We start from the raw sequence: 14475 nt of genomic DNA, 5'->3' as shown, positions 1-14475 counted from the left end.
TGCTGAATAATGGTGTTTCAACGTCTTTCCCACATTTCAACTGAATTATTTTTGGGCACTACATCTAAACATAATTCTTATCAATATTTGGAGGTTTTACTTGTTTTGAATGCGTGGTTTTATTTTCTTAGTTAACAGTGTGTACACAGTCCCTTACACCAGGGCCATCATATTTGGGTCTCTAACAAAGTAATGAAAAACAGTAAATAGTACTAATAATGTTAATGACTAAAATGAAAATAACTGAGTGCATTGTACAATGATCTCAGATGCTCTTTTCAGACAGGACATTTTATGACGAATTTTTTTTTCATGAGGCACAAAATGCCTGCTAAGCTTAAGGCTTGTTTACAACATTCTCTTGAAAACAAGGTTCAAGATGCATCCTGAAGTCATAACATCAAATGATGTACAGAGAGGGCATAATCACCTTTGCAGATATGGCCTCCTAGGGATAACTATGGTAGGATTCAAAGCTCAGGACACTTTCTGAGGATATGACTTCTCATAAAACCTAATGAAAATATAGATTCTTCCCAGAAAATAAACATGTACATAAAACCAACTACATATAAAGCAGGTACAGAGTAAATGTCAGGAGAGGGACCAGGTTAAAAACTAACACCAAGTAAGTATCACTTTTGCTGTATCTGGAATTTCTACCTTATTTGGAATGCAGAGACAAGAAGACTGTTAACCCCTGTATTTAAGGCAGTGCATCTGCATAAAGAAAGCAATGCTTTGCTTCCCCTCTTTCTTTTTTTTCTCCTCCCCTTCCTCCTCCTTCCTTATCTCGTATATGTGAAGCAAATATTCTACCTCTGAGCTGTATTCCTAGCTTCTGTACAAAACAGGAAAATACAGATACTCTTTGGATATAATAAAGCCAGTTTCTAAACCTCACTAAAGCTTAAAGGAAGTAACTTTTTATGGGATAAATAAAAGAGAACACAGAGAAGGCAATGAAGGCAACAGGCATAGAGGAGGCTCTCCTAGTAATGGCAGTAACAGAACAAGATAAAAAGACTTCAGAAGTTTATTACAGATAGCACAATGGCTGGCATTACCAAATAAAATGCTACATGCTCCCATCCTCTAGGTGAGAATTCTGTATTACTCTCATATTATGAAGACTTTGTTAAAGGTATTTACTATTTAAAAGGTTATTTGTCCTTCCGCAGATAGTTACTGTTTGTGAATTAGGTACACAATACTATGCTAAGTCCTGAACACACAAAAATGAATCATGCAAACATCATTTTTTTTTCTCTATAAGCTTATAGTCTTGTGGGGTAATCTACCAAAAACAAACCTATAGAAATGCGTAGAAATGCGGACATCACTTCAAATTACACTATGAAACCTAAAGAAAAGCAAGAGGTACTTAACACCCCAGAAGGGATAAAAATATACATATTCAAATGCCTAGAGGTGAGAGCATTTTAATTCAGTAGGGAAATGAAAGAAGGTGAATGTGTTTGCCATATACAAGGCAAGAAGAAAATAATAATAATAATAATAATAATAATAATAATAATAATAATAATAAAAGAGGAAGCCATATGGGCTGAAAAGATGGCTTAGTGATGAAAAACACTTTCTGTGGGGCTGGAGAGATCGCTCAGAGGTTAAGAACACTGGCTGTTCTTCCAGAGGTCATGAGTTCAATTGCCAACAACCACATGGTGTCCCATAACCATCTATAATGAAATCTGGTGCCCTCTTCTGGTGTGTAGGTATATATGCAAACAAAATATTGTATTCGTAATAAATAAGAAATCTTAAAAAAATAAAATATTCTCTCTCTCTCTCTCTCTCTCTCTCTCTTTCCAGACTTCCTAGCATATCCATGGTGGTTGACAATTTTCTGTAGCTCCTGTTTCAGGGAATTTGATGCTATATGACCTCCTGAAATATAAGGCACTCATGTGGCACATTTATATACATTCAAGTAAAATATTCTTATCATTCATCTACGCAAAAGATAAAAATACCTCAGAAGAAGGAGAAGAAGAAGAAGAAGAAGAAGAAGAAGAAGAAGAAGAAGAAGAAGAAGTCAGAGGGTGTGGTGGACACACCGGATCTCTGTGAGTTCGAGGCCATCCTGGTCTACAGAGCCAAAGCTACACAGGGAAAACTTGTCTTGAAAAGCAAAACAAAACAAACAAACAAATAAGATCATAAATCAAGTGTGGTGAAACATGCCTGTAAATGGAGCATCAGGAAGGTCAGGAATGAAGGTCAACCTGGACTATTTGAAACTGTCTCAAAAACCAAACAAGCAGCAACAACAACAAAACTGCACAAGAATCTGAGTGCCTGGGATGCTTTGGGACATTGAAAATTTTTTTATCTTAATTCTTGGCTACATAGGAAGCTATTGAGGAGTGTAGCTGTTTGAATGAAAATGACCTTTATAGTCTCATATGTTTGAAAATCTGGTCCTCCGTAGGTGGAACTGTTTTAGAAAAATTAGGAAGTGTGATTTTGTTGAAGAGGTATGTCACTGCTTTGAGGTTTTAAAATCCCACACCATTCTCAGCTCTTTGCCTCATACTTGTAGATCAGGATGTAAGCTCTCAGCCATTGTTCTCTCGGGTGCTCTGCCTGCCATTCCTCTCTGTCACCATGGTCCCTTCCATGATGGTCATGGACTTACCCTCTGAAACTCTAGGTTCCCAACCACATGTTTCTTCTATAAGCAGCCTTGGTCATGATATCTTAGCACAGTGATAGAAAAGTAACTAAGACAAGGGGTTTGAAAACAGGAAAGAAATGCTTGGAGGTACACTTATCTCAATGATCCTTTTGTCCTGTAAAATTAATAGTAAAATTCAGGCCTCACAGCACCCTGATCTCGAAGGCAGAACCTACTCGGTTAGGGCGGGGGAGGGGCTTGCGCGAGGCGCAGCGCAGGCGCACTGCGCGCCTCCATTGTCAAGGATGATGCAAGCGCCATTGCTATGGCTACAGACGCTGAGCTCATCCCGAGCCTGGTGGGCGACAGCGTCGAGGGCAGCGATGGGAACCCGCTTCCCGGGCGCGGTGGTGGCGGTTGTGGCACAGCTTCATTGTGGTAGGCTGAGACCAGGAGAAGCCAGGTAAGGGTGTGGGGCGGGTGCCGCCTGGGCTCCACCTCCGCCCCCGGGCTCCGCCTTCCTCCTCTCCCGGGCTCCGCCTCCGCTCCCCGGCTGGGCTCCTCCCCCGCCTCTGCCTCTGGGCTCCGCCTCCGCCCAGCAGCCATCCAGTGGGCTAGGTGGTGCTGGGGCAGGCATAGTGGCTGGGAGTTGGGGAGGGGAGAGCGTTGGCTCCCAAGGTGGAGGAGCGGCAGGTCCACAGGTGTTGGCCATCGCGGAGCGGTTGTCCCTGGCTGGCTGTGGGCGTGTGTGAGGGACCCGCAGGATGGCAGTCGCGGGGTGATGCTGGGGCTGTGCAATTGGTGGCTGGCGGGTTGGGCTGGTTGGGAGAGCCTGCCCAGGTTCTGCCAAGAGCTTCTGTGGAGGCTGCTGGTACCTGGGACTGCGCCCTCAGGCCGCAGGAGTTGGGAAGGCGGGAGCACACTGTGTGGAGTTCCTAGGGATGCACATGTGCCCTACATCCTGAGGAAGAGTGATACTGGGGCCAGTCCTCCCGGAAAGGAAGTGCAGAGAGTCCGGTGTTGCCTCCTGCCTGGCCTGGGGCGGTTGAGGTGGGGTAGTTTGGACATCCCAGTGGAATGAACACTTGCTGCTTGGAAAGGCCACAGGATCCTTGCACCTTGAAACATTTCTAGGACTATTGTTTCAGGACATATGTGCCAGCATTCCAGAATGAAATGACTCTTCTTAAGTAAAGACAGCCAGCCTACCACTGCAGGTGCTCTATCTCACTTAGCTTTCACGTGATTTGATCAGAGAATTCATCTTAAGGCACAGTTTGGCAGATACACTGCTGTTTATACTTTGATGGACTTGCTCAACCAGGAGTATACAGGGTTCATGCGGACTTATTTTCCTATTTGTATTTCTTTGGGTTGCTATGTGTAGATAATCAGGATATAATAACAAGGTTACTGTAGAGCTGGGAAAGCTCTTTTATTTCATGGTAATTCCAGTTTTACACTTGCAAGGAATTTTAGCTACCAGCCCTGTACCCCCTTGTCTCAGGAGGTGCTTAGGTTGTTTTGCTGATTGTTGGTCGTTGGTAGCACTAGAGTACTGCTGTTCTACTCATCTCTTTTTATTGTTTATTTATCCCTACGAATTTGTTTAAGAGAAGGAATCGTTCACATTTTTTCTCACTACTGCCTAATTGAGGTCACTCAAGAGAATCGCTTGTAGGTTGGTGAGATGGCTCAGCAGATAAAGGCTCTTGCTGGGGAAGCCTGGAGAACTGAGTTCGATCCCTGAATTTATGAAAAGGTGGAAGGCAAGACGTGATTGCACAGAGTTGTCTTCTAACCTTCCTATGTGTTCCCTAGTATGCATGCTTCACTGGCATCATGAACACACACACACACATACACACACACACACACACACACAGGCTAAAAAAAAGAAGACATTGTGCTGTACTTAGAGAATCTTCCTGCTGCTCCAAAATGTCACGTCATTTCACTTGTCAGTCTCTTACAAACATTGTCTTACTCAGAATGCTAGTGTGGAGAATCGGTTTTGTTTTAAATCTTGTTCAGTTTCTAGTTACATTGTTCTTCCACCTACAACAATTTTATTTAGTTGTTTTTATTTTTGTTATGAGACAAATTTGCTCTACAGAGCCCTGGCTGTCCTGGGCTTCCCTGTGTAGACCAGGCTGGTCTTGAAACTACAGAGATCCTCCTTCCTTGCCTCTCAAGTGCAGGGGTTAAAGACTATGCCCAGCTTCCCCTATAACAATTTTGAAACAATAACAAACTTGAAAAAAGTTCCAAGTATGGTACACAGTTAATTACTGTTTTACATCAGACTTTTTGAGAGGAAGCTGCTGACCTGATGCCCTGTCACTCTGAATGGTTTAGTGTCAATTTTATACAATAAAGAACATTATCCTATGTAATGACAGTGCAGTTATCAAAACAGCTAATTCATATTGACACAGTATCCCACTTAATTTGGGTTTTGTTGACTATGTTATTACTCACATAAATGTCAAAAGAAGTTAGTACATTTAAGTGGTGCATTGTTTCTTTATCTCTTTAGTCTCTTTCAATATGGAACAGTTTCCTCATCTTTTTCATGATCTTGTCACTTTTGATGACAACGGGTCTGTTATATTTTTCTTCATTAATTTATCGATTGGTTCATTTTACATCTCACTCAAACCTTCACTCCCTCCTCTCTTCCCAGTCCCACCCTTCCACCCACTTTCCTCAAATACCCCCCTAAACAATCTTCCCTGGCACATCACTCAGGAAGCCTCAGAGTTGATGTTCTTGCTTCAGCTGCCCCTCTGCTCAACAATTTTGTCATTTCAGATCCTGTGCCCCTCAAATCTGGTGTGGGTTGGTCACCACCATCTTGGATTACCCTCCTCTGCACTTTCTTATAACGAATCTTAAAGTCCATGGAGCATTCACTCTGAAATTCCTCAGGGAACAAGAATAGGGCAAGAATCAATCTTCTCATATGTAAAGGCAAGCCAATAATCAAGCATTTTATTTGAACAGATCCCCATAATTTTCTTCTATATCTTGTTCTTTTTATTTTAGTCCTTAATTGAAATAATAAGCAATAAACATTACTTGTGTAAATTTGATGTCTTCATTTCCTGTGCAATAGTAATTGCTCTGTTACTTTTTAATTAATTCTTACACAATTTTTGAAGACAAGAACAGAAAGCAGTAGTTCTGTAGCAAGGTGATATGTATGGCAGCTAGATAATCAATGTTCTTGCTGTGCAAACATGACAACATAAATTTGATTCTCATAACTCACAGAAATGTGAAAGATATGTGTTAAACAAGATAGCCTCTGCCTTCCACGTGTGGCTGTCATTGCCTTGTGCAAAGACACCATGAGCTTAATTATTTAAACAAGCTTAAGCATGTGTAAATGTACAGTATTATGTACTGTGCTTTCACATAGGAATGTGTCTAGAAGTGCACTAATGCTACCAAGTTTAGTGATGTATAAAAACACCTTAAGCAAAACTTTGCTAACTGCTTCAGTTCATGTTATAAAGGAATTTATTACCTTGTGCAAAAATTCAATGTGGTCAATTGCTTTAAAAAACTGTGTGATGGCAAACTGAAATATGAGGAATGGATTTTAAGTGTGGGGGATAGTGGTGAATGAATCCAGAACCTCTTGAATGAAGGGACTACAAGGTTTTCCTGAAGAAGGAGCCTGACAAATCCCCTAAAAGTTTTACTTTTAGCCTTTCTGCAGTCCTTCCGCAGAAGGACCTACTACCTTTTACAAGAGTACTTTCACCCCAGGGTAAAGGAAAAAAATCAATCTTTCTTGTATCTATTTTATGCTAGTTCTTAATTAATATGGATTCCTGGAGATACCAAGAAATATTACAGCACTTCACATAAAGCAGGAGCCTCTGGATGTCAGGTGCTTAATAGAGTTTTGGTCAATACCCAAATTACAATAGGTCCAGTGGTCCAATGGTATTACCCAGTCTGAGAAGGTGTAATTGGGGTATATTACATAAAAAGTAGCCGAATTTTCACATTGGCACCTGGACTTGTGGAGTTGTTATGGGTTCAGGAATAGCCACTCACTAACCACTTAAACACCAAACTCAGACTAGTGAAAGTTTATTGAATACTAAACAAAAACTGACCAGTCAGGGCCATAATCTGGAATCAGGAGCCAGACTATAATGCCAGTTTGTTTTTAAGGCAGGCTTTTTTATTCAAAAGGCCATAGTCAGGTGACAACCAGGTAACCAGGTGGAGGAGACAAGATGAGATAGCATTACATTATTATTACATTTAACTAGCTAAACATAATCAATTTTGGTCTAAGTATTTGTTCCAAGTATATTGTATCTAGACAAAACGTTTTAAGGTAATTGGCTGGAATTTAGGGAGGGGAGCTCTTAGGACCTTTCCAGCTACATTGCTGGATGTTATGCTCTTAATCCTAAAAAAACATTCATTTATCTTTAACTCAAGCACAACGTGCATTTATCATCTATTGTGTTATTCTAAGCAGCAATTATCGAACTATTGAATTGTATTCTGGTCTCAGGCATGTAGGGGGGCTTAGAACTTGAACTTAGTTTCACCTTATGATCAACATGGAGACAGAGAGGCAAAATGGCTTCTGATATGCTAAAGATTCAGTAGTTGTTAACAAAGGAGCTACAGTTTTGCTAAGAACTAAAATAGGTCTCAATGGAGGGGCGATAGAGCTTAAGCAGGTTATGCAGGTTAGAACAGAGTGAGAGTTATCATGCTTGAAAATGATAAATGACAGATTTTAATTTCCGTGCCAATGAATACTACGTAAAAAGTATCACATTTGTCAATAAATAGCAGCAATTAGTTCCACCATCAAAAGCTTGAGACATACTGGAATATGTTTCTCAATACATCTACCTTTAATGCTCTTATTCAGCTCGACAGATGGACCTAGGAGAATGACAGCTGATAATCTGAAACTCAATCAGGTAGTGACTCTGATTACAGCTGAACCAGATGTTTCTTCCTTTCTTGAACCAATTAACACATCTGATACACGGTATGCAGCTGTTGTTGTAAGAAATGCCTTGTTCTCAGTTCATGTACATAAGGACTATCAGGGACAATTAGCTTCCAGTTGGCAAGGCAAGCAGTATGCTTTTACAGTTTTACCTCAAGAATATAGAAACTCTTCAGGCCTGTGTCATTATCCTGTTAGAAAAGATTGCTATAATCTCTATCATCTGTTTGCATGTTGTTGTCCCCATCCCTCCACTGGAAGTCAAAGCTGGCTATAAGAGGTGGCCACTTCAGGCTGCATATCTCCTATTGCTAATAGTCTCAGCTAGGGTCACCCCATAGACACTCAGGAGTCCCATGAATACCACCCTGAACATACCCAATCTTGTCTCGTGTTTTGTTTGTAATACCTGAGTTGTATTTCATTGTGTAAAATTACCACATTTTATGTATTCATTCTGTGGTTGAGGAACATCTAAGTTGTTTCCAGATACTTGCCTCTCATAAATAAAGCTGCTACAGACATAGTTGGACAACAGTCTTTTAGAGAAGGATTGCTTGGGTCTTGAGGTAAGACTATTTCAATTTGCTGAGAAACCACCAGACTGATTTCCACAGTGGTTGTACAAGTATGCATCCTCACAAGCAACAGATGAGTGTTCCTCTTCTTCCATATCTTTGCCAGCATATACTGTCTCCTGAGTTCCTGATTGTAGTTTCTGACAGGTGTAAGATGGAATCTCAGTGCTTCTCAGCCATTAGAAATTCCTGTTGAGTATTCTGTATTTTGTTCTGTACCAAATTTTTAATTGGCTTATTTGGTTTGCTGGTGTTTAATTTCTTGAGTTCTTTATGTATTTTGGTTATTAGCCCTTTGTCAGAAGTAGAGTTGTTGAATATATTTTCCAATTCTGTAGGGTGCCATTTTGTCTTCTTGACACTGTCCTTTGACCTGCAGCTTTTCCATTGCATGAAGAACCATTTATTAATTGCTTATTTTTAGAGCCTGAGATGTTAGTGTTCTGTTCAGAAGCTTGCCTCTTGCACTGACATATTCAAGGCTATTTCAATTTTCTCTTCTGCTAGACTTAATGTATCTCATTGTTTGTTGAGGTCTTTCATCCACTTAGATCGAGTTTTTTTCAGCATAAATATTTGCATTCTTCCACATGCAGACAGCCAGTTAGCCCCACACCTTTTGTTGAAGTTCCTCCCACACACACACTCTATAGATTTGTCTTCTTTGTCGAATATCAAGTGTCTGTAGCTGTGTGGGTTTATTTTGGGGGTCTTCAGTTTAATTCAATTGATCAACCTCTCCATTTTTATGCCAGTATAATGCAGTTTTTATTACTAATGTTCTGTAGTAAAGTTTGGAATGAGAGATGTTAATACCTCCAGAAGTTCTTTCATTGTATAGGATTATTTTAGCTAATGTGAATTTTTAATTTTTCCAAATGGAGTTCAGAATTGATCTTTCAAGGTCTATAAAGAATTGTGTTGGAATTTTGATAACAATTTCATTGAATCTGTAGATTGCTTTTGGTAAAATGGCCAATTTTGCTATGTTAATCCTAAGGATTGATCCATGAGCAAGGGAAATGTTCCCACTTCCATTTTTTTTCTTCATAGACTTAAAGTTCTTGTCATACATGTCTTTCACTTGCTTGGTTAGAATTACAGCAAGATATTTCATTTTATTTGTCTATTATGAAGGACACTGTTTCCATAATTCCTTTCCCAGCCTGTTATTTTTTTGTATACAGAAGGAGTACTGATATGTTTTTTAAATTTAATTTTGTATCAACCACTTTGCTGAAGGTGTTCATCAGCTGTAGGAATTTCCTGGTAGAATTTGGGGGGGCACTTGTGTATACTATCATATCATCTGTGATTAGCAATAGTTTGACATCTTATTTTCCAGTTTATATCCCATTAAGTTCCTTTAGTTATCCTATTGCTTCAGCTAATTTTGTCTGTACAGCTGTCTTTGTACACATAAACTCACAAAAATTATTCCTCCATCAATTTTGATTCATACCTTTTCTGACTCGAACATCTTGCCTAACAGTGATGAAGTCTCAGGAGTAAAAGTATATCTTTTGATTTCCTTCTGATGTTAAAGTTTATTTCAAACATTTTGGTATTATTTTAATAGGCTTTCACTTTTGTAAGTTATTTGATCTTTCTCAATTCAAATTTAATAATATTTTTGTGTTTCTAATATTTTAAGTATAATACACTGTTAAAGTTCACATGCTAATCTCTCTCTCTCTCTCTTTTTCTGCTTTGGCATGTTTCAGGTTATGATCTGGGACAGGATAAAGATTCCCTGTGCGCTTTATCACTTGGGTTACCATGCAACTTACCAGGAAGGATAATTGAAAGGAAAAAGAAGTGGGTAAGGGTGAGAAAGCCAATATTTATTTTCTAAGATTAGGGACTAGCTACACTTTTGCTAAGGAGGAAAACTAAAACTGACTACATTTTTTTTTCACTCTAACAAAAATTGTAAAAAGCAGCTTCTAGTCAAAGCAGAGCTGAGATTAGTTCCTCTGAAGGAACAGGCTTCTGCCGAGACCTTCATAGTTAGGTCCTAAATCTACCACTTATTTGTGAATTCATAAACAAAGGAAAGATGAAAGTAAACAAACAGCATCCATGCACATATGCTTGATGGAAAGGGTGAATAAAATTAAAATCTTAAAGTTCAGTTTTAACAAATTTTCACGTTTACATATGACAACGATGTTGATTTTAGCTAGCATCTCCTCTGTAGAAACTGCAGCAAGCTCAGGGTGCTGGTTCCAAAGTATCCACACACATAGATAAATGATCAGACATATAGAACTGTTCATATTCCTAAACACATCACATGGATAATATAAATGGGGCTCTTACATACAAAAAAATAGCATACCCTCATGTAAAACATTACATGATACAGACAGATGGATATATTTACATATATAATACTCATGGATAAATCAAATTCTAGCAGGCTTCAACCTAACAGGCTTCTACACAATACTTTTCTACCACCGGGCTTCAACCCTCATTTATTGTTTGGTTATCATATTATATGTCCCAGGCATTTAAGTCTGCTAGGAGACAGAATGCTATGGTTTCTTCATTATATTCTGCTTTTATCTCTATGTCAGCATATTGGCCATCACCAAGAAGCTGGTCCTTAGAAATACCAACACCTCTGGCTCTATTTTTTGTGTAATATCTCTCTAGCCTGTTTTCTCTCCATGATAGCCATTGCAATCATGCCTTTGCCATATCCTCCCAGTCTTTTGGCATTACTCTACTTCTGATTGACCAGGAAGTCAGCATTTGTTTTACAAATGGTGAATGCGTTCCAAAATTTGTGATACTTTCCTTAAATTTCCTCAGATCTAGCACTTCCACAAAGCACAGTTCAGCTTTATGATAATCCTGTGGATGATCACCATCTGCTGATCTCTGCTGTATACTGACTGGGTTAGTTAACTTTGGTTTCTAACTACTTTTGTTTGGCTTTCTTGTTTTTATCATTTGCCTCTGCCTGAGCATTTTCTTTACTTAGTATTATAAACTCTTCTCTTAAGGTCTGAACTCGTATTTCATACCTATCTCTCAGTTGTTTCATTACTCAAGTGAACAAATATGCCAAGTATACCATGAATTCAAAAACAGGAAATATGGAAAACCCAAATGACTCCTCCATAATATCATACATAACCAACAAATGAACACAAATGTACTCAGAGAGATAAAGTGGCCAATGAATACATCAGAAAGTAAAGAGGTGAATAACCCAAAGGAAGATGAAAACAAACAGTGAATTTGACTGAGCATTGAGACAAGAATTAACAGTGCACAGGAGAACGTGGATGAGGGATCAAAAAGAGGAATACAAATAAAACATTCAGTACCAAAAACGACAAATCCTATGACAAAATTCAGATTCTAGAGGAGAAGGACAAATGTTAATATTGGAAATGAAAACTACTAAGACCCCAATCACAACACAAGGCACTGTTTCCAGCAGAACTAAGTAGACAACAGAATATCATGCATGAAGGACATGACTTTCAGAGGACTGCATTAAAGTATCAGTGAGAAATAAATAAGCCATAACTATAACTGCAGTGTCCAAACTCTGAGACACTTTAAAGAAACTAATGCCAGAGAATGTGAAACAGTAGATGCTCAGATTTGTATTAAGGAGGTGGGGATACTCAACTTCATTTTAGCTGAAAATTGCCAAATCTGGGGAAATAAACATTCAAGCAAAAGATACTTAAATGCCCAAATAAAGGTGCACAGATTTGAAAATTACTTTGACGTATTAGAGTCAATGTGTCAAAAATATATAAGCCTGATCATGGAATTCTACAGTGGAGCAAACATAAAGGGTGGTGGAAACTCTCATTGATTTCTTCCTCTCTGGACATAAAAGGAAGAGAAATATAAATATTTGTAGATGTGTAATGAAGGAGGACAGTTTGAAACTGTCTTTTACATTTCTCTGTATGTAGTTCAATATTTTCAAAGAAATTACATGTTCACAGAAGAACAGGTACTGTCTTGTAGCCACAACACCCACTGTACATTCACAAAGTACTCACAGAAAGACTTTCCATAGAAGACTTGGTTCGCTGTCAAAAATATTCATGAATTTGATGGGTGCTTCTACTGTGGTGTAAATGGGGATAAATGCACCTAGGATTACATCTGCCTTCATGTATGTGTTGGGCTGCTGCCAGTACTCAATACAGCTGTGGTGAGACCCCTCCATTGATGTAAATAGAGACTGCAGGAGTAGTAAGAGACATAGCAAAGGAAAGGACATGTCAGGGTCTTCACAACACAGAGACAATGCACTGCATCTATGTTGATCCAAGGAGATTATTTGCTTCGGTCATGCAGCAGGCTCAGACCTCAACCTTGTCCAAGACCTCAACCTTTATATGCTACAGCTGCTTCCTACTGTTACTTCAGGTTCTTAGTCTGTGCACAACCAATGGTTCTCTTGACAAACCCACTCACAAACTGAAGCAAAGTCCAGACATTAGAATATGGTCACAGTGCTGAGATATTTCTTTAACTGTAACCAGAGTCACTCTGAATTTCCTGGCTTTTCATTGTTCTATTTTCCTCTCATACCTGTGTTCTGCACTTAAAATATTTCAAGATTGGCAACTGGTGGTGTCAGTCTCTGTGTCTGCCATTCAAAAACAAAATAGCCATGTGTCTATCTTGACTCCCTGATCTGTTGTCTTCTCTTTTCACCAGTAATTATAATTTTTTAAAAGTAAAGATATTACATTAAGTAAAGATATTACATGATCATTTCCTATATCACCCATTCATAATATTAAGATACTCAAGCATTCATCTCACAATCTGTGCTCTGCTAATAGCACACTCATGTACTCCACAATTACATTTTTTGAAATAAATCCAGTGTTGAATTTTGAAGCACCAAAACAATCCAAAAAATCACAAAATCCAGGAAAACATGATCTTTATTTGAATTATGCATCAAAAACTGACCAGTCTGGGACAAAAGCACAAATTTGTGTACTGACTGATTTTCTAAACATTCCTCATAGTAAATATGCAAACAGATGACAAAAATCTTACTGCATTCAGGCCACTGATCAATTAGGGCCTCAGAACAGACTTTGTAGCTGAACTGCAATGCTAAAGTGAAATTGTACAGAATTTTTATAGGATGGAACTACAAATCAAGGGTGAGCAGGGAAGGCTGTAGCATTTTCCAATCATATTTTGACAGAGAGCTTTGATCAAGGAAACAAACATTGGTGACTGAGCCCTATTCAGGACACATGCTTTCTGAGTTCTTGACTAAGCTTTTGCAATCACAACCCCTCCTGGCCTTACAGGAACTAAGAGGGGAAAAGCTGTTCATAATCAATTTAAGTCATGACAGGCACACATTTACAACTTGTGTGCCTCAGTTTAGACGATCAGCAACTTCCCTCTTTACTTTCTTTACCTATTAACAGGTAACACCTGAAGAAGAAGGTTAAGAGTTGGGTCTGGGGCCAGGGAACATGAACTCAATTTTCACCCTGCCAGTAAGAAGCAGGTTGTTCCTGAGATGGCTTGACTCTGGCAACCATCTACTAACAACTAAAAAGAATAATACTTTACTTCTATACTTTTTCTGCTATTCTTTAATACTGTTTATCATAAATATGCTGGATCTAATTTCATGGTTATATATTACTGTTACTATAATATAAACAAAATTTTGAAATGTTACTTATATAAAAACAGTTTATGAAAAAGTGGCCATGAATTTTTAAAAGTCCAAAAAGTGTGTTCAGGAGGCTTTGAAAGGAGGAAAGTGAAAGAAAAATGATTTATTTATAATTTAATATATAAATAATATATGAATAAATGAAAGAGCCATGCCCAAAGGATCCTCAAATGACAGGAAAGTCACTGACATGGGCAGGCAGTGGTTTCTCTCAGGGTTTGGATACTCTTGACTTGGGCCAGGGTTAGGGTTAGGGTTGATGCAATCCCGCTGATCATCGGAGAGGAAGACAATCAACATTTTAGCTTGTGTTCTTATTTACTAATTGAACATTTAATTCATCAGTGTGATTTTCTATGATATGTATAGCCTGACATATTCTGATTCATGATAGTGCCAATATCATGAAATTTTTATGAGTCTGAAATAGCAATATTTTGACTTCTTCCTCGCTGATTTGTATGCCCTTGATCACCTTTAGTTGACCTACTTTAGTTTCATGAGATCCTATTTAATAGTTGTTGATCTTAGAGACTGAGCAGTGGATATTCTGTTTAGGAATTTG

The 14475-nt window shown here is 38.7% G+C and overlaps 1 protein-coding gene across 1 annotated transcript in view; it reads left to right on the top strand.

The window, feature by feature from the left end:
• Positions 1–2963: 2963 nt before the first annotated feature.
• The window catches only part of LOC110541608 (vomeronasal type-2 receptor 26-like), a gene marked incomplete at its 3' end in the record, with an annotated part of 38222 nt that continues 26710 nt past the window's right edge, over positions 2964–14475 (top strand). Inside the window, exons 1-2 of the mRNA XM_060376052.1 lie at positions 2964–3076; positions 7551–7673. Of these exons, the coding sequence (XP_060232035.1) occupies positions 2964–3076; positions 7551–7673 (236 nt within the window). The remainder of the gene's footprint in view (positions 3077–7550; positions 7674–14475) is intronic.

The sequence above is a fragment of the Meriones unguiculatus genome (genome assembly GCF_030254825.1).
Source record: "Meriones unguiculatus strain TT.TT164.6M chromosome 13 unlocalized genomic scaffold, Bangor_MerUng_6.1 Chr13_unordered_Scaffold_28, whole genome shotgun sequence".
In the NCBI taxonomy this organism is placed as follows: domain Eukaryota; kingdom Metazoa; phylum Chordata; class Mammalia; order Rodentia; family Muridae; genus Meriones; species Meriones unguiculatus.
The sequence above is the reverse complement of the archived record's forward strand: the minus strand, read 5'-3'. Positions and strand labels throughout refer to the sequence as shown.